Source organism: Cucumis sativus, chromosome 6 (assembly GCF_000004075.3).
Source record: "Cucumis sativus cultivar 9930 chromosome 6, Cucumber_9930_V3, whole genome shotgun sequence".
NCBI classification, from domain to species: Eukaryota; Viridiplantae; Streptophyta; class Magnoliopsida; order Cucurbitales; family Cucurbitaceae; genus Cucumis; species Cucumis sativus.
In genome coordinates, this window is record NC_026660.2 from 8,290,535 (window position 1) to 8,310,248 (window position 19,714).

General features: G+C 32.0%; 2 protein-coding genes across 3 annotated transcripts; both read right to left on the reverse strand.

Moving 5' to 3' along the window:
- Positions 1–6,573: 6,573 nt before the first annotated feature.
- Positions 6,574–10,032, reverse strand: LOC101211585 (sorcin). Of its 2 annotated transcripts, none has more exons than XM_004139921.3 (10): positions 9,871–10,032; positions 9,718–9,776; positions 9,595–9,635; positions 9,427–9,458; positions 9,259–9,287; positions 8,896–8,932; positions 8,721–8,777; positions 8,030–8,106; positions 7,562–7,635; positions 6,574–6,888 (listed from the first exon to the last, which is right to left on the reverse strand). In XM_004139921.3, the coding sequence occupies exons 1-10, from the start codon at positions 9,952–9,954 to the stop codon at positions 6,869–6,871; spliced, it is 510 nt and encodes a 169-aa protein (XP_004139969.1). In that variant the 5' UTR covers positions 9,955–10,032; the 3' UTR covers positions 6,574–6,868. The 2 variants fall into 2 exon arrangements, with proteins under 2 accessions (XP_004139969.1, XP_011656916.1); XM_011658614.2 differs by having other exon boundaries at positions 7,550–7,635.
- A 2,575-nt stretch (positions 10,033–12,607) lies between these two features.
- On the reverse strand, positions 12,608–14,785 carry LOC101213909 (isocitrate dehydrogenase [NAD] regulatory subunit 1, mitochondrial). The gene is made up of 4 exons (XM_004140010.3): positions 14,100–14,785; positions 13,396–13,635; positions 13,239–13,317; positions 12,608–13,134 (listed from the first exon to the last, which is right to left on the reverse strand). The coding sequence occupies exons 1-4, from the start codon at positions 14,616–14,618 to the stop codon at positions 12,860–12,862; spliced, it is 1,113 nt and encodes a 370-aa protein (XP_004140058.2). The 5' UTR covers positions 14,619–14,785; the 3' UTR covers positions 12,608–12,859.
- Between the last annotated feature and the right edge of the window lie 4,929 nt (positions 14,786–19,714).

The window sequence follows — 19,714 nt, forward strand, 5'->3', positions numbered from 1 at the left end:
CAATAAGAATAGTAATTATTTGTCATGGGTTCTTGATGCTGAAATGCATCTACACATCATGAATCTCATAAATACAATTAAAGAAGGAAATGCAATGACCAGTCAAGAGAAAGCAAAAGCCATGATTTTCCTTCGTCATCACATTCATGAGGATTTAAAATCAAAATACTTAATATTGAAAGATCCTCATACATTATGAAATAATTGAAAGAAAGATATGGTCATTTAAAATTAGTTCATCTTCCTCAAGCTCGTTATGATTGGATACATTTGAGACTACACGATTTTAAATCGGTAAGTAATTACAATTCTGAATTATTCAAAATTGTTGTTATGTGGAGAGAAAATTACTGATATGGACATGTTGGAAAATACATTTTTTACTTTTCATATCTCGAATATGCTCCTACAGCAGCAATATCGAGAGAAAAATTTTATAAAATATTTTGAACTGGTCATCTCATGTCTTCTTGTTGCCAAACAAAATAACAAGTTGTTGATGAAAAATCACAAATCTCGACCAACTCGAACAACACCATTCCTTGAAGCGAATATTGTAAATTCTAATCGTTGACGAGGTCGAGATCATGGTCATGGTCGAGGAAGAGATCGTAAAAGAAGAAATAATTATTATTTATGTGGTGGTCGTTCTTATAATCCAAATTTCAAAAGAACCACACGGAACGATGATTATAAGGGGAAAGTTGCACAAAAATCAAAAAGTGATCAATAAATATTCTATTGATGTGGACTGATTGGACATTGGTCATGTGTTTGTCGTACATCAAAACACTTGTTTGACCTATATCAAGCTTCCCTAGAGAAGAAAAAAGGGAAAAAAATAGAAGTCAATTGTGTTTATCAAGATAATGATATGTTCTATCCATCCAACATGACTAATTTGGATGTGGCAGATTTCTTTGAAAATATCTAGAATAATATTGTTGTTTTGTTATCTTTCTTCATATTTTGTTTTTATTAATATAGAAGTATATTTTGCTTATTATTGTAATCATTTGCTTTTAAATAAAGAAATATGAATCATTTTCATACGTTGGGTGATTCAGAAATGAACCAAGAAGATCTATGTCTAGTAGACAGTACAACCACACATACAATACTTACAAATAAAAATTGATTTTTCAAACTACCAATGCTGGAAGCAAAAGTCAATACAATATCAGGTTCTGCAAACCTGATTGAATGGATTGAAAAAACAAATATTATTTTGCTTAGATGAACAAAATTCACACAATTGACAAAGCATTGTTCTTTAGTCAATCAAAGAGAAATCTATTAGTTTTAAAGATATACATTGCAATGATTATCATATTGAGACTGGTAGAAAGAATGTAATAGAATATCTTTATATTATATCTATTGTCTAAAATGAAAAACGTATATTAGAAAGATTGCCTATTTTATCTTCTGGATTATATTATACTTATATAAGAGTAATTGAAGCATATGCAACAATGAACTTGAAGTTCATGAATCCAGACATATTGGCAATTTGGCATAATCGATTGGGTCATCCATAATCCATAATGAAGAGAAGAATTATTGAAAATTCACATGAAGATCCATTGAAGAACTTGAAGATTCTTCAATTTAGTGAATTATCGTGTGATGTTTGCTCTCAAGGTAAATGAATAATTAGACCATCACCAGCTAAAGTGAAAATCAAATTAGCTACATTTTTTTAACAAATTCGTGGTGATATTTGTGGATTAATTAACCCACCAAGTGGACCATTTAAGTATTTTTATGGTCTTGATAGACGCATCCAGCAAATGGACGCTTGTGTGCTTAAAGTTAGAAGGAGAGATACAAATACCATGAGTTAGATAGTATTTTGAGGGATATTTGAAGAGAAATATTATCCAAAGATCTATTGTGAAACAAAGAGGAATGAATTTCTAAGATTAAAACAAAATTCATTGACAGTAGCTGAGTAAGAGAGAAAATTCACGAAACTCTCTCATTATGTTGGACCAATTGTGGCATCAGAAGGTGATAGGAGTCGACAATTCGAGAAAGGACTTGGACAAAAAATTTATACTCTGATGACAACAACGTCAAAGTCGAAAGATTTCTCACAGTTGATTGAGACTGTTTTAAGAGTGGAACAAAGTTTATTATTAAGAAAGTTTGATGGTATGGATCACCAAACTAAGCCCAAGATGAGTTTTGATGAAAGGAAACAAGAAAAGAAAAAAAGCTTCGGTCTAGGAGTATCGAAAGGAAATAATTTTAAGAATGAATTTAGAAAAGGAAGCTTGTTTCGATCTTAAAACTCAGGAAGCGGTTACCAGAAGATGGTTGCAAGGAGCAACAGTAAACCTCTTTGTGGGGACTGCAATAGATATCATCTTGGGCAATGTGTCAAAGGAGGAAACATTTGCTTTAGATGTAAGAAATCAAGACATTTTGTGAAAAATTGTCTTTTGATGAATACAAGTCAATCAAGGGATCAAAGTACTGCCTCTTTATCAATAAACAAAGCAAAGGTAATCCCAAGAGGAGAAGGACCCAACAATATGAAACAAAATGATGTTATGAGAAGTTAAGAATTATTATGTTATAAGTATGTAATAAGTTCTATGCTATGTAAATAAAAGAATATGTTTAAAAGTATATGTTGCTTGGTGTTTAAAATTTCAAGGATGAAATTTCTTAAGGGGGTAAGAGTTGTGAAACCCTAAAATTTCTTAAAACTCTAGAATTTGTTAAGCTTAGTCAATGACAAGAGAAAATAAAATTTATAGGAAAAAGAAGGTAGAAATACTTGGAAGCTTAAAAATTCAATGTCTAAATTTAAGAGGAAGATAAAAGTTGAAAATTTGACTAAGTGTCAAGAGAAAATCTTTGGGCGTTTAGAGATTAAGTTGGGTGGCAAAGAAGGTCAAAGAACCTCTAAAGGAGTGTAATTTGGCAGCAAGATGAGGCTTGAGAACCTCTAAGCTTAGGCGTTTGGACATGTTTTAGCGTTTGGTGCAAGGGCCTATGTGGCCAAGTAGAGAAGATAACCTTTTAAAGGCTAGGCGAGAATAACCTCCAAAGAGGCTATCTAGGCATGGGTTAGGTGAGCAAGTAAGCTTGGACGAGAAGCATGTTTGTCGAGAAGCCATGGGTGAAAGGCATTGCTATGCGAGGAAGAATTATGTCTTGAGAGGTTAGTCATGTGAGGAAGGCTTATTAGGCGTGGAAGCAAGGCTAGGCGATTAAAAGGTTAGCTAGGTGGCCAAAGTTAGGAGTTGAGAGGTTAGTTGGGCAGCCAAGCCATGCAAGAAGGTCGTAGAGGTTAACCATGGAATTAAGACAAGTATGTGGCATGTTGTAAGCAATCGGTTAAGAACTAATCCATGTGTCTTAACCATGAAAACATGCATTTTTGCGGCCAAGAAAGACGTGGAGGAGTTAATGAGGTGTAAACACAAACTTAAGAGGTGGGTCTAGTAAAGGATTAAGTGTCACATTAATCTCATGCAAGGACCTATATAAATAGGTAGCTTCAACAACAATTCCTCACAACTCACTCATTAAAATTTACTCAAATTGGTCTTAAAAGTTCAGAAATTAAGACTAGTTTGTGAGAGAGAGCTACATTTCAATTTGGATTCAAGAAGATTTGCGATTGGATCAAGATTATGTGAGGAGGTCATTTTCAAGAAGTATTTGAGCAACGTGCACTTAATAACATAAGTTGTCAAAACTTTAAAAAAAAAAAAGCTATAAAAGATCTTTTATAGTCATTAGCTATGGTATATGTTATTTATTGATACAAAATCTAACTAATTATCTACTATTTTAAGTTTGATTTTTCTAAAGATTAGATGCATGCATTTTTATATCAAAATGCATAGGTTCAGCTGCTAAATAATTGTCACGTATTAACTTTTATTTATTTATTTATTATCAACAACAACCTGAGAGGCATATCATCAATTTATTTTGAAATTTATAAATTGCTATCAATCATTATAATGTATTTTATATTGTTGGATGATAATTAAGACGAAACTGTTCGTTAACATTAACATTTCTGACTCTTACACCCACCCCCTCCCCTACAAATCTGTTTTATATAGTTTTTATTTTTAGCACTCCTATGATTATTTATTTGGTTGCTGTTTACCTTCTTCTACAAGATTTGTTATATTTTTAAATTTAACTATTTTCATCTGATAAGTAGTATTTAATAAAAATCTCACTACTAAAGTATAAACATAATCTTTTTCATTCACTTTTTAATTAAACCTTTTCTTATCCTGTATTTAATTAATTTTAAGACTAAATATTTTACTTTTAATTAAATTTGAATTTAAAGGTTTTAGAATTTCACTGTCAAATAATTTTTTTTAAATAATGTTATATAATTACATAAATGAAACTAATATACATAATAATTTCAAGAATTAGAATTTGAGAAGTTAGATTAAAATATTTGTCAATTCTTGTTTAAAAAATGAATTTTAAAATTAATGATTTTAACAGTTAAATAATTTTTAAAAATAAATGGTTCATTTTATCAAGATGAATCATAATATTTATAGATATATAGTAAAAATGTTATTATAGATAGTAATAAGCTCCCATAGCTATTAATTTGGAGCATAAAATTCAATAGTAGTTTGAGGTATTTTGTGTTGTTGTAAAGTTGTGTTATTTTTTTATTTAGAAAACAGATATTATAAATACTTTTGAAACTAACATTTTGTCGTTATGGTATATTCAAACTATGTAATATTTGTAATTTTCCTTACCTCAAAAATTCAAATGTCATTAGTTTAAAAATAGTAAAAATAAGGGGTTCTTCTTTTTTTCTCTAAATAGAACAAGGTGTTAAAATGTTTACACAGTATAGAACAATTTTAAAAATAAAAAAAACCCACATGTCCAAAACGTGAAATAACAAAAATATTTTCGCTATTAATCGATCACACATGCGTGAAAAAATGGTTTTGTATCAAGTCTAAACGATCTTGTACCATTGTCCCAAGTCTAAACGATCTCGTAACAAGTCTAAAGGATCTTTACCAAGTCTAAATGATCATGTACCTTTGTACTAAGTCAAAACAATCTTGTATCCAACCTAAACGATCATGTTCACTTGTACCTAGTCTAAATGATCATGTATCAAATCTAAACTATTTGTTAGTGATAGTGGTCTATCTAAGATAGGAAACTGATCATTTAGATATTTGTATACGATCATTTAAATCATATTCCAATATCATTTAAATCTTGTACCAAAAAGAAAAAAAGAAGATGAGAAATGAAGAAGAAGAAAGAAATTCTGAAAAAAAAAAGGAAATGATGAAATCCGTAAATATTTATATAAACAATCATAATATTGTAAATTGAATAAAAAGAAATAATTGGAAGATGAGATAAATAAATCATAAAAAAGAATAAAAAGAAGAAGTTAAAAATTGGTTGGCATTATTAAAAAACACACCTGAAATTTATAAAAGTATGATTGAGATTTTTATTTGGTTAATATTTAGGAAAATGAAGTTAAAAGTAATAATAATAATAATAATTTAAAAAGAAACAAATAATGAATTGAGAATATTATTGTTGGAGGTGATTGAAGTGATAGTGAAGAAGACGCGTAATGAGGTGGTGAAGTTTGGAGTTGGGAATTTTCACATGGCGTTGCAGTTGCAGTGTTTTAAGATTTTGACCAAGTCTTGGTTATAGATAGAAGCGGGCAGTTGGGCAGGGAGAGGGAAGCTGACCTCCATTTCGTTTTCGTGGCAATGCAGGGTCCCACCAGACAGCGAAATCTAGTGGTGGGGTCCACGTCAGATACTGCCCCTTTTTTACTTACATCGCATACTTCCAAAATTTTGCCTTTTCAAATACTCTCTTTCTTTACTTACTTAAATAACTATTTTTTTTTCTTTTTCTTTTTCTCAAAAGCGTAGGGACTCGGCAACCCCATGTCCATGGATTGGGTCGGGTTCGAGAAATCTTCCACCAATCATTAATTCACGCTTCCCTTCTGGGTTAATCATTTTTTTATAATAAACTCACACGTCTTTCACTTTTTCATCCTAAATCTCTATATAACTCTTTTCTTCTTTTCCCTTTTTTTTTTTTTCTTTTTTCTAATATTTTGGATTTTGGATAATTCAAACTGCTGGATTCAATCATTTCTTCACTATTGTCGGCATCAACTCTTTTTTCTTTTCCACACCATTTTTCTAATATTTGTTCTTTTTCTTACTTTAAATTACCTTTCAATTGTAACTTTAATTTGGAAAACAAATTCAAATTTTGTTTATTGTTTCTTTATATTTTAAAATTTTGGCTGGTTGCTGGAAAGCTATTTTTGTAAAAATTAAGAGTCAAGTTTAGTTTTCAATTCAAGATACTTCTATTATTAAGGAAGTTAGTAGCATACATACCCGTTTTAAATTTCATTTTCTTGTAAAAAAAGATATCATAAGAGTCGTAGAGATGTTCATCCTTTCACCAAAGTAAGTATAGCCAAAAGAATATACGAAGTAAGCCAAGCTAGAAGCTTAGTGGTGGAAGAAAGTTTCTAATTTTCAAAAACAAAAATTCAAATACAAAATGGTTAACAAATGAGATCTTAAAAAATAATAATTGATAAACAAACGACTACAAGAAGTGCAAGGGCAGCCATACAGAAGAGGTATAGAAATGAATTACTGGTACTCTAATCACATGAGCCTTTTCCAGCATCAAAGACAATGATCTAAACCAACGGATAAACAAACAATGATACATATGTACTGAAAAATAAGTTCACAGTTGATATACCACCATTCTAGATCCAAAGGTTGCACAAATAGTTTTTACGGTATGCTCCCCTCTTCGTCAAATATTTACACTTTCATATTCTGCAATTAGCAGCTGAAAGGAAATGAGAAGAATCAAATCAGTAGTTACCACATATATGCTTAAAATTAGACATTAAGAATATGGAAATGGGAGCAAACATTGAACAGTGAATTAATTGAAGTTCCAAGTTGGAAGTACTCCAGGAAGGCTGGCTAACAATGATATGGCTACCTGGGTCTCGGTTTGTGCTGAAAGAATTGAAACTAAACATATTTCATGCTTGGGAGTGATTTTCAAAATAAATTTAATGGTTTGTTTAACACTTTGGACACAATTTCCACCGATTAAAATTGATTTTGATATATTAAAAACTTGTTTCTCAGTGATTTTTAACACGACAAAAGTAATTATAACCATTTTAAAATCACTCCCAAATATAAATTGAGTTTATCGGATAATGACAAAGGAAGATGACAATTTATTTTATTATGCCTCTTGTTCTCTTCTAATTTGATACTAACAAACAGGCACAATATCATTTTGGAAGAACAACACCAATCTCTTACGTGTGGTTCATTTGTAGAATTGAGGGCGAGAAATGGGTTACGATAGAAAGTCAAATCATAGGTCAAAGCAAGCATAGCTAAATTAAGCGTAGCTCAATTACTGCTTGAAGAAAATGAATTCGCAAACATGCTGGCACAAGATGATAGTTAGTGTCTGTCATACTAACTCAGATACTCACTGCAATAGACAAATTGATTGAGATCTAGAGTCACCCTGCCTTGTTTTGCTGTATCGAACGAATTAAACATATTCCTGCAACCAATCAAAGAAAATGTCAAAAAAGAAAATAAATTCAAATAATCAAAAGACAATGTTAGATTTGACTTAACCTAATAAAGTAGTACTAGAAAATTTCAAAACACGTTTAAAACTCACATATTAATCTCACAAGACGACCATGAAGAAAAAAAGTCTTAACAGATTTCTGACTTTAAAAATGTAGAGTAGGTTCCTAAACATTTTATTCTATCAAATGAAATAAAATAAAAAAATATAGTGTCTCTCTGTGGCTAGGAGTAGGTGAAGTGGAAAAACAGTAGCCCCTTCAAACCAAGAAGAAAAAAAGAAAAGAGAAATATTTCTTCAGAAGACAGAAGATCAATTTTCTCTTTCGTAAATGCACAAAATTGATTCCAAAAGAACCTACCCAGCTGATTGAACAAATATACAGAGAGATATGAAGTCGTCTAGCCGAAATCTCCCATTTTTCTTTTGATCAAAGCTCTGCAAATATATTTAGAAAGATAATAGAAGTTTAGATCCCCAAACAGTTACGGGGAATAGATACAAATTCATTGTGCTCACAATCAATATGTCCTGCATAACTAATATCATCAAAGATTGGGTCTAATTTCAAAGCAGCAAACCTAACCAATCACATTTAAAAATCATTAAGAAGATGGAAGTAAATGAAAGGCAAGGGAAGTTTCCTTTTACCAAAAGATAATTAAAAGGATGAAAGACACAAGAGCTAAAAGGACACAATGGAGAGATGGAAAAAGGCTCTCTAATGAATGATTACAGTGGAAGAATGGTTTATGCTGAATACTAGAAGTGAGGAGGTGAGGACTGCTAGTTGACACTTCACTTATGAAAGTATCTTCATGCGTTGAGTTTCTGTCAAGATTCTTATGATTCTATGGCCAATACACGTGAGTATTACTCATTTTTCATTAGATAAGTCCTAACCATGACATACATTAGCTTTTGAGCACTCTCACTAAACTAATCTTTAAGGCTTTAACAAGCTAGCACATACAAATGGACCACGATATTTACCAACTAAGCTGAAATTACTTTATTTCAACTTTCAATGGAGAAATGAAAATATGGTTTACCTCGCAGACAGTATAAAAGGCTGGAGAGTCCAGCGTGAAGCCAATTTTAACCAAAGCCTGGAAAGGATATTACAGCAGGTAAATAATTTTATATGCAAGTGCAATGTGAATATTATTCTTTCCAGCTTGGTCCTGATAGAAATGTAGAGATTAATACTTAAAACCAAGTACACACCTCGTATACATCATCTGGGACTAGATAACCACGACCTCTATAACAACAAACAAAAAGATGTGTAAATCCATCAAGATATAAACTAAATGTTCCAAGTTTGATTCAGCTGAACTAGGAGTTCTGGGTAATCAGCAAGAATTCTTTTTGGTATGTACTTTATTTGTCCAGCACAGATATGGAAACGGAAATCAATCAGGCCATTTATAGAGCAGAAGCTGCCTCTGCCCCAAATCATGGTTTTACATCATTTGTAAATCTCCAGGAAAATTTACAACAAAAACTTCTAATAAAATGTATTATATTGAGTCGAGCAAGATGGGTTCGTGTAGTCATCAAAATTATTGAAAGAAAATTCAAAATCACCTTTCCAAGTCAGAGAAGGCTTGCTGAAGCTGAAAGTATTCAGAAGATGGAAGGAAAAGCAGATTCTTCAGTTAAATTGATTTTTTCTTTTAATTCACTGATGAATAAACTGAATTTATAATTTCAAGAAAACCACCATAAGATAGAAAGATAATCCAGAATACGAACCTTAAGGAGGAACTTGTTGAGAGCTACAAACTCTGAAAGTGCATTTCAACATCAGAGAGAAAGAACATCAATTTTTGAAGACGAGCCACAGATTACAAAACTCGTAAAAATCAATACCGCTTCTCAAACGTAAACAAAAGGCCTAGGTTTGAATATTATATTACTTACCTTCGAAGCTCATAGTTCCATTTCTATCAAAATCATACATTCTAACAAGAGAAAAAAAATAAAAATAAAAAAGTGAGCAGAAAATTATTTACATAGATCATAAGAAGAGGAGATTAGGAAGACCTGATCATTTGCTGCACAATTGAGTGGGGAAAGTTGAGGTTTCCAACAGCCAGAGCATTCTGATCATGGAGGAAACCAGAAACGTCAACGATTGAGACTTTGAGACGAAGACAATAAAAGGTGAAGAAAAGCACGAACAAGAACAAAATTAACCTGAAGCTGAGGAGCTGTGATACTTCCAGACTTCTCTGAATCCACTCGATCAAACCACTCCTTCAGAATTCCCGTGTTCTCCATTTAGAAGTAAAACCGTTTGTTTTTCATTTGAACCCTCGGGGAATTTTGCTGAATTTTTAAAGCCCCCAACAATTAGGAATATTTTAAATTAAGGGTCAACCACGTCTTATTTTGAAAAATAGCAAAATCGTTCTTCTATCTAACCGTAAATGATAAAACAATATAAAAAATAAATAAGAATTTGAAAAACTCAAAATACTCCTCTATATATATATATATGACAAGAACATAACAATCAAAATCAAAATCATTCGTCTCCATTTTTCAGACCCGTTATGGTGATCTTTGTTGGAAAAACAAATGTTGATTATAGTTGTGTCGTGTCGAAACACTGCCCTGAAAGCAAAATTCGACACGACATTAGTGCTAAATCACTTATGTCGGTTGCTCCAAATGTTAACACAACTTTCTTAACTCATGCGTGCACTTGCCGTAGTTAAGAATGGAATCAAGAGGAAAAGAATTGCTTATAGGAATAAGAGGAAAAAACTAGGGTTTTGACAAGAAGAATAAATTAACGCCCTCCAAAATTTCTTTACGAAATATATATAGAAAGAATAATTATTAGAATTATAAAATAAATTAAATAATAATAATGATCAATTTCCAATTGATTTCAATTAGAAAACACTACAATGATGGTCATTCTCAACAATCCCCCACGAATGACTATCATTGCATTCTAGTTAAAACAGTAAGGAAGAATTTTCTCTGAGCGAAGAAAGAAGTAATATAAACTTAAACACCAATATCTTTTTATTTGAATTGATGTGTAGTGAGGTGGGACAACAATCCAAATCATCGAAAGTAAGTTAATTGCCTTTTGAACTTTCGATAACAACGGTTGAGACCCCCACAACATGATTTACTTCTTAAATTTCCATTGATTCCGCAATAAAGTCTATCACAATAGACCACTCAAAATTTTGCTATTTAAGATCATGCATTGATATGTAGTAGCCTATTAGATTATTAGTGATTCAAAGCTATTACCGATAGCATGCTAATCCGACCTCTTTTCTTTGTCCTCTTGTGTTAAAAACAAATAACCACGATATCGCTTTAGAGCATTGATATGTAGTAGCCTATTACATTGTACCATTGATATATAGTAGTATCAATTCAAAGCTATTACATTGATATCATCGATATATAGTAGCCTATTAGGAATATTACTTATAGATGCTATCATTGATATCTTTCTGTTGCTATCATTGATAGATATTATAAGTGATAACAAAAGAAGAATATGATTGATAGTAGCTATGAAAATGATCAATTGATAGCCTAATTAAACCTTATCAATTCAAAATTGATATGTATACCAATGGGATATCACTTATAAAAAGATATCGTTCTCATGATATCACTTATTATTGCTATTAGTGATATCCTTCTAATGCAACCATTGATGGATAATTTTAGTGATATCATTTTACATTGATAGTAATATAGAAAAAATACTTATAATAGCTATTAGGAATATCTATTGATAGCAACATTGCTAATAGAAGATATTAGTGATAGCAACTCATATCACATTTCTTAAATCAAAAGCTATCATTAGGGGTGAAATCGGGTTGGGTTGTAAGACATTCTCAACCCAACCCATGTTTTGGGTTATTTGGGTTGGCAACCCGAATAACCTGAATTTAGTTTCTAATCCAACCCAACCCAACCCAACCTGTAAAATTTAGGTTGGATTGGGTTGTCGGGTTGTATATATATATATATATATATATATATTTACTTTTTGTTTCTAGTTTTTAAAGGTTATAAAAGTTCAAAATTGTTACATTTAAATTTCAAACATACATAATTCAAAATTTTATATAATAAATTCAAATTTTATATACCTAATTTGTTTTTTTTATTAGAATATATATATATAAACTCGGGTTAGGTTGGGTTGAACCAAAATTTTCAACCCTCCAACTCGAGACCCAACCCAACCCAAAAAATCAATTTTTTTAAACCCAACTCAACCCATATTTTAACCTGACCCAACTCCAACCCTTATAATATGAGTTGGGTAGTGTGGGTTATTCGGGTTCAACCCATATTCTTACACCCCAGCTATCATTGATAGTAGTTATCAACGATAACATATTTCTCATATTGAAAGTATTACTCTACTTTCTTAGTGGCTATCATTGATAAAAGTTATCATTGATAGCATTTAAGTGGTCATTAGTGATAACATGACGTATAACAACTATCAATTGCTACCAATTATAATTTTCAATTAAAAAAACGAAAAAAAATTGTGATGTGACAAGTTATAACTGATAGCGGTTATCCGTGGTAACAACCATAAATGAAATTCACTATTTATCCGTGGTAACAACCATAAATGAAATTCACTATTTGTAGCTATTAGTGATAGTTTTTTATTTGAGAAATTCGACAAGAAACATCCAAAAAAGTGGGTATTTTACTATTTTTCGTGGTATATATGTAATTATTTTATTCTATGCTAAATATGCTATTATTTTTTAAAAAATTTGTATTTATGCAACTAACCTTTCAAAATATTATTTATAGCAACATTTTAAAGAAAATAGAAGACTTCCATATATTTGCAAAAAAAATATTTTTTAAAATGTTTTATACATACTTTGCTATTTGCAGAGACAATTGTATTTTCTTAAAATTAAAATCCAGAAAAAAAATGGATTACATTCAAATTCAGCCAACCATATCACAACTATTAGAAATAACATTACAATTTCCTGGACATTAATGACCAAAATTGGAGGGGAAACTTTATTAAAAGAACAAATCTCACCTTATTATTTGACAAGGCTATTTTTGTTAATAAAAAAAAATATAATGGCTTAGTTAAATTAAATGAGTGAAATCGAATAGAATTGAATAGAGAGAAGGTGGAGTTTGAAAAAAAGAGTCAGTCCAAAAATGCGATGACAGCATCGACAACATGTTGGGTAGTAGAGTTTCCACCAAGATCTTTAGTCCTACATTTGTTATCCATGATTACACGTTTGACAGCGCTCTCAAGTCTATCAGCGAAAGAAGGAAACTGAAGGTGTCTCAGCATCATTGCCGATGAAAGCAGCAAAGCAACTGGGTTTGCTTTCTTCCCTTCCACTATTTTCTCATTCCCAACGTTCCCTGCTGAGGCTCCTTGTTCAAATATCGCATGATCACACCCCACGTTCCCTGTTTTTTTTTAAAAAAATCAAAAATAAATTGTAATTTATCAATTTGCATGGTGTGACTTGTAAAACACACTTTGGAAATTGAAATAGTAATTTTCATTATACCTCCTGGCATCAGACCAGTGCCTCCGGCAATTCCAGCTGCTGTGTTTGCCACTAGATTCCCATAAAGGTTCGGAGTCACCTGATCCAAATTACCATTAAAACTTTAACATAAAATAAGAGGCATTGGAATAAAATATCAGATTGGAAAGCTGCATACCATGACATCAAATTGCTCAGGCTTTGAAACAAGCTGCATGCAGCAGTTGTCAACAATAACCTCATTGTATTGGATACTAGGATATTGGGCTGCCACTTCCCTGCAAGACTCCAAAAACAAACCATCTGCAAGCTTCATAATGTTCGCTTTGTGCACCGCCGTCACTTTCTTTCTGTTGTTCAGATAAGCATACTCAAACGCATATTTGGCAATGCGTTCTGAGGAAAACTTTGAGATCACCTACAGAAATTCAGGTTAATTACTTTATATATTATTGAAATAGGGAAGACAGGAGAAATATAATTGACAAATTATGAGTATGATTCAATATTTAACAGAGAAGACTATATAACTGCATCTACACCCTGCTTGGATTGTTGCAGTATAGAGAGGAATTTAAATTCTGACAAAAAATGTTATTGATATATATCTAAATGATTCCATTCTACAAATAACTTAAGAAAGATTGAAGTTAATCAAAGAAAGAAATAAATAAAATAAATGTTAATGCAATGCAGGATTCGTTTCTTAGCTTTCTTCGTTTAGTTACAAGTCCATAGTGTTAAAATGAAACGTAGATAAATTCAATCAATCAGAGAATTAGAAAAAACAGAGCCATATAACACAAAATTAGGGTCTGTCACTCCAAACAGGACATTGATAAAAAGAAGAAGAAAAATAAAAAAATAAAAAATTAGAATTACCTTGAGGCTCTCAACGACGCCAGGAACGACCTCATGCTCGAGGCCAGCGTACTCACCCTCCGTATTCTCCCTAATGACGACAATATCAACATTCTCATGACGCGTAGGCAATCCAGGGAAATTGAAACAATTAACAAGCGAGGCGTACAAGTCGAACTCCTTCCTGAGTTGCACATTGAGTGAACTAACACCACCGCCCATCGGAGTCATCAGCCCACCTTTCAAACAAACTTTATTCTTCAAAATAGATTCTATTACTTCTCTAGGAACCTCCTTCATATAGCCATGGACATCGTACCGCTCAAAGTAGATGGGAGCGTGCATCGCCTCCATCACTTGCTCCACCGCGTTAGTCACCAGAGGACCGATTCCATCTCCGGGAATGAAAGTGACCGGGCGCGGATCTCCATCGCCGGGCCTAGGCATGTAGGTGAGGGATCGAGCGTCGGAGAGGCGAGAATAGTGCCTCCCGCAAGGGACGAGGCGGCGTATTATCGGAAAGGTGGAACCGGTGGCCATAGGGATGTGGAATGGAGAAGAGAAGAGAGGGAGATTTGAGAATGAGAGAGAAAGAAAGGGAGATTTGAGAATGAGAGAGAAAGAATGAGAGGGAGGGTTAGGCGTTGGGGAGGAAGGTGAAGAGAAATGGAGAAGCCATGGAATGAGGAGAAATTTGAAGAGGAAGAAGGAATGGATGTGTTGTGGAATGAAAATATATATACACATAATGATCTTTTGGAAATTCTATTTTTAGCTACCTCTCGAGCCCCTCCACTTGACTCAATCAGGTAGTGACATGTGTAGCTTTGTATAAAAAAATTGAAAATATAACTTTGAAGGTAGTGACACGTGTAGCTTTGAAAATATTGGTGCTATGTTGTAAATATTGTCTAATAAAAACCATTTTACATGAACAACTATTTTTTTTGTTGTTTTTTGTTTTTATTAAATATTTTAATTATTTGTTCATTGAAATGTGTTTTTAAGTATTATTCAAATATATATATATATTAGAAATTTTTTCAAAAATAGCAAATTTTACAAAATATTAACATCCTATAGCAAATTATATCACTATAGTCATTGATATACTAGAATGATGGAAGACTATCGTGGATAGAATCCAAAATTTTGCTATAACTTGTAAATATTTTAATTTATTGGGATAGTTGCAAATTTAACAATTAGATTCAAAATAATTAAGTATATAACAACATTTTGAAAAATTTGCAAATATAGCAAAATTTGTCAAATTCTATCAATGATATAATTCTAGCACTGATAGACCATGTTTCAAATATTGGTTTATCACCATACGAAGCCTATCAGCAATATAAGTCTATTAGTGATAGTTTTGTATATTTAGCTATTAGATTCAAAATAATTAACTATATATAAACTTTTTAAATAATTTACAAATATAGCAAAATTTGTCAAATTCTATCAATGATATAAGTCTATCACCGATAGATTATGTTGTAAATATTGGTCTATCATTGATAGATCATACGAGTCTATCAACGATACAAGTCTATCAACGATAGTTTTGCTATATTTACAATTTTTAAAAAATATTGTCATATCCTTAATTTTTATTCTTCAAATGGCTATCTATTACAACTATCCAATATTTTATTTAGTTATTTTATTTTAAAAAATCCGCCGATTTGTATGTCCTGTACAATTATTTGCAATATAATTTTGAAAAAATAAAATTTATAGTTATCATTTCATCAATTTCATACTACCTAAAATTTCAAAATTTTAGTTACTAGCATTTATGGAAAGTTAGTTTTTATATTTAAATACACTAAAATGCTATAAAAATAAATTTAAAAGAACAAATTTGGAGAAAAACAAATCGGTGGAGATTATGGATCATATCAAATCAAATGAATTTTTTTGAAGTCAGTTTTTATATTTAAATTGAATGCAATAAGATACAATCAAATTAAAAAGGTGAAAGTTGAGTACAGATATGTTGGAGATCTCGTACCTTCTATGAAATCAAATGAATTTTATAATTTTATTGATGTGCATCTTTCTATCTAAATACATTATCAATTAACCAATAAGCTCAAATTCAATTATGATTTAGAAAAACTAGTACATTGAAAAGATTACATAATCTAAATTATTGTAATCTAAATTATTGTAACCTAAAAGCTAAGCATGATTTAAAAGATTGAAATATAGAGGAAAAAGGCACATACTCTCGTTGTCGACTATGTATCTACTAATTGCAAAAAATGAGGTCAATTTTCGTAGAGAACCTTTAGGTTTTCTAGAATAGACATCGTACCTTTTTATCAACATAGGCTTCTTGGTTGTGCTAGTGAGACATTGAGACTTAGGTTTCTATGTATATAAGCATGATTGATTCTATGCATTAAATAATTGGTCATGATCATTATGTGTGAAGCATTCATTATGTACCTCTTTATCACATGATTACTAAGTCCATATTGCGTACAAGTTTTGCTATTGCTTACCCAAGTATAAGGGAAATAACAGGTTTTCCTAGATGAACTAGGATCGAACACAGGGAATTGATATCATATCTTAGTTCTAGAATTTACTTCTCAATTAGGCGGTATAAAAGAATAAACAATTAACATATAAAAGAATATAATGAGAACTGAAAATAATACTACTTAAATATGCCTAGAGAATCTATAAAGGAGTGAAGATGAATGTGAGATAAATATGTGAACTAACTTGTATGCGAGACGAATGTGAAGTAAAGTTTATGCACTATTATGCGATAGACTATGTGATAGTCTTGATGCGAGATATATTACTTAACTACCATATTATTAAAGCGTGCTCCTCTCAGAGTCATTAAACACCACACATGGTCGTCTATCAAGATCCATGCGACTAATTTAATTAGTCGATATAACTCTAGAAGTGATTACTTATACTACCTATAGCTGATCGTATTCGTTGGGACTTATTAGTTTTGTATTTGTAGAGTGCAATCACAATATGTCACGAAGCAGGTTCATTGCAAGTAAGATGCTCACCATATCTTTCTCTATTGTGCGATTAATTCTATGTGATAGGTCATGAATCATGATCATAGCATGTGAAATGCTCATTATGTACCTCTTCATCACGTAATAGTCCTCGTTGAGTACAAGCTTTCCTACTGTTTGTCCAAGTGCAAGCGAAATAGTAGGTTTACCTGGGTGATCCAGGGTCGAACATAGGGAATTGTTTACAAACATCAATCCTAGGGTCTACTTATCATTTAGGCATTATGGCATTGAGTTAAAAGAATAATAAAATAACTAAAACTACTTACTTACACGTAGAGACTCATGCACAGGGGAATAAATTATGGCAAGATGGAAGATTAAGCGAACTAACTTGCGTAAAGTAGACAGTGAAGGAAGGTCTCATGCTATCAAGCGAATAAACTATATGACTACCTCAATGCGATATAACTCACCAAGTTATCTTATGCATGCAAAAATGATTATATTCGGCCAACGGTGATAATAATCCAACATCAAAATATCATGTATCACTTGTCACATCTTATCCTGAATTAAGTTGGGCGACAAAGTAAAATCAGCTCACCAACCTTTTTAAACAAAGATGACGTCAACTACTTCCAGGTGAAGGAAGCTTACATCGCCTCCTAGTTCAACACATAGATTCTTTGCATCGCCTAGACATAATGCGATATGCAGATACTTTGCAAAACTTACCAATCACCAGCTCCCAACACACATTGTTTCATTGCATACACACGTTCTTGTCGCTTGTATTCTTAATGCGTAGTTTATAACTTGAATAGAGTCTCACAATTTTTATGTCTATAAATATAAACCAATAACAATAAGTTAGTCCTTCACAAGTGTCCGTAATGCCAGTTGGATCAAATTACCGTTTTACCCTTAGATTACTTCTTGTCATTAAATAGCAGTGCTTCTCTAATGAACAAATTGTTTATGGTCCAACTAATAAACATAAATCTATCTTATGCCATGGAGAAGGTAAGACCCTTTGTTCAAGTCTAAGAGACACCATTTAAGAGAACACTCATCTACTTATCCTAAAGTTAGAAAGGAGTGAATTCCATTTTGTGTGATTATGTACCCAACTCCCCACTTACTCTTGTCCTCAAAATGATAAGCATTTTGTTTTAAAAAACTGACTACTCTCACCCGTACAAATCAAAGGACAATCCCTCGTGAACATAAGTTTATAATATTCTCAATATTAACACGAAGTTATCTAGGTCGTCCTAATGAAATAGAAATCTAACTAGTTAATAGAGTTACATATAGTGGTTACTATTTTGTGGTCTGGTCTTATACAAACTAATTGCATAGGATACCATCACTCACATGTCACCTACATGAATGCGTTGAATCATTGCACTTGTACGAAATACAAAGTGAGTCATATCCATAATGTTACCAAACTAAGGTATCCATCCTAATCCCTATATTATAGAACCTTTAAGTTGTATATTAAACATTGATTCTTGTATGTCTCTACATAGATTTCAAGACACATTAAACAACCTAGGATGTTAGTTTATTGGATGTAGATTATTAAGATTAAACTAATAATCAATAACACTTTATTGAAATTACAAAAATAACACTTTATTTAAAACGATCAATGAATTACATTTACATTTATTTATGACGGACAACAAATTGAGAGTGTAGCAGCAAGAAACAAAGTTGTCGAAATGCAAGAGGTTGACCGCCTAAAGGTTGTAGCTGAAGAGTTAGGCAAAGAAATTGAGAGGATGAGTCCTCTTGAACCAAGATTAAAACCTAAAGATTCTGGGCTTGTTGATCCTGCACACTCAAAGAAAGGCAAAGGAAAAGTTGGAGCATCTAGACCCAAGGGTGCCTAGGCGAGTGAACCCATGAGTGCCCAAAAGTTAAATAAACTTATCAAAATAGAGAAAGGTCTCTACCCGTTTACTGGTCATCTACCATACTTTCTCTACGTACCAATCCAGACATGCAAATGTTAAGAATTTTTAAGAGGAGAAACAAAATTTAGGTTAGCTGTAGTGGACATGTTCTTTGCAGCAAAAGGCTAGTCCTTTTCCCCAGCTCTAATGGAGCTCTCTAGGTTGTGGTACATTCAGGCTAGATACTTTGCATGGTAAACATGGAATCATTTTATAGGCTAATTTTGGTGGAAAACTTTTATTCTTCTAATCATGTCAGCACTGATTGCAGCCTTGTCAAGTCACATCAACTCCATCTATCATTCATGTCTATAAGTGAATCTTCTTCGCATGCTGATGTAGTTCCTCGCCTAGAGATGTTTAGTTGCCAGATAAGTTTCTTAACGCATACTACATGCTCCTCTATGATTCACTGTCTTTCTTCTTTTCTCTACAATCCTGCAATAAAACACTGAGAAACAAGGTAAAATAGGCGTAAAAACTTGTGCAAGTTGTATTCTTTTATATTTTTGAATTTACAATAGAAGTTATGTGTTTTGACGCATAATCATGCGTTTTGGTTCCATTGTTCTACCTAAAAAGCCATAATAACTTGTATTTCTAAAAGTTAGCACATGAAAATCAGTCCTTTCAAATCATACATAAAGGTTCATATCGCATAGAAATACAT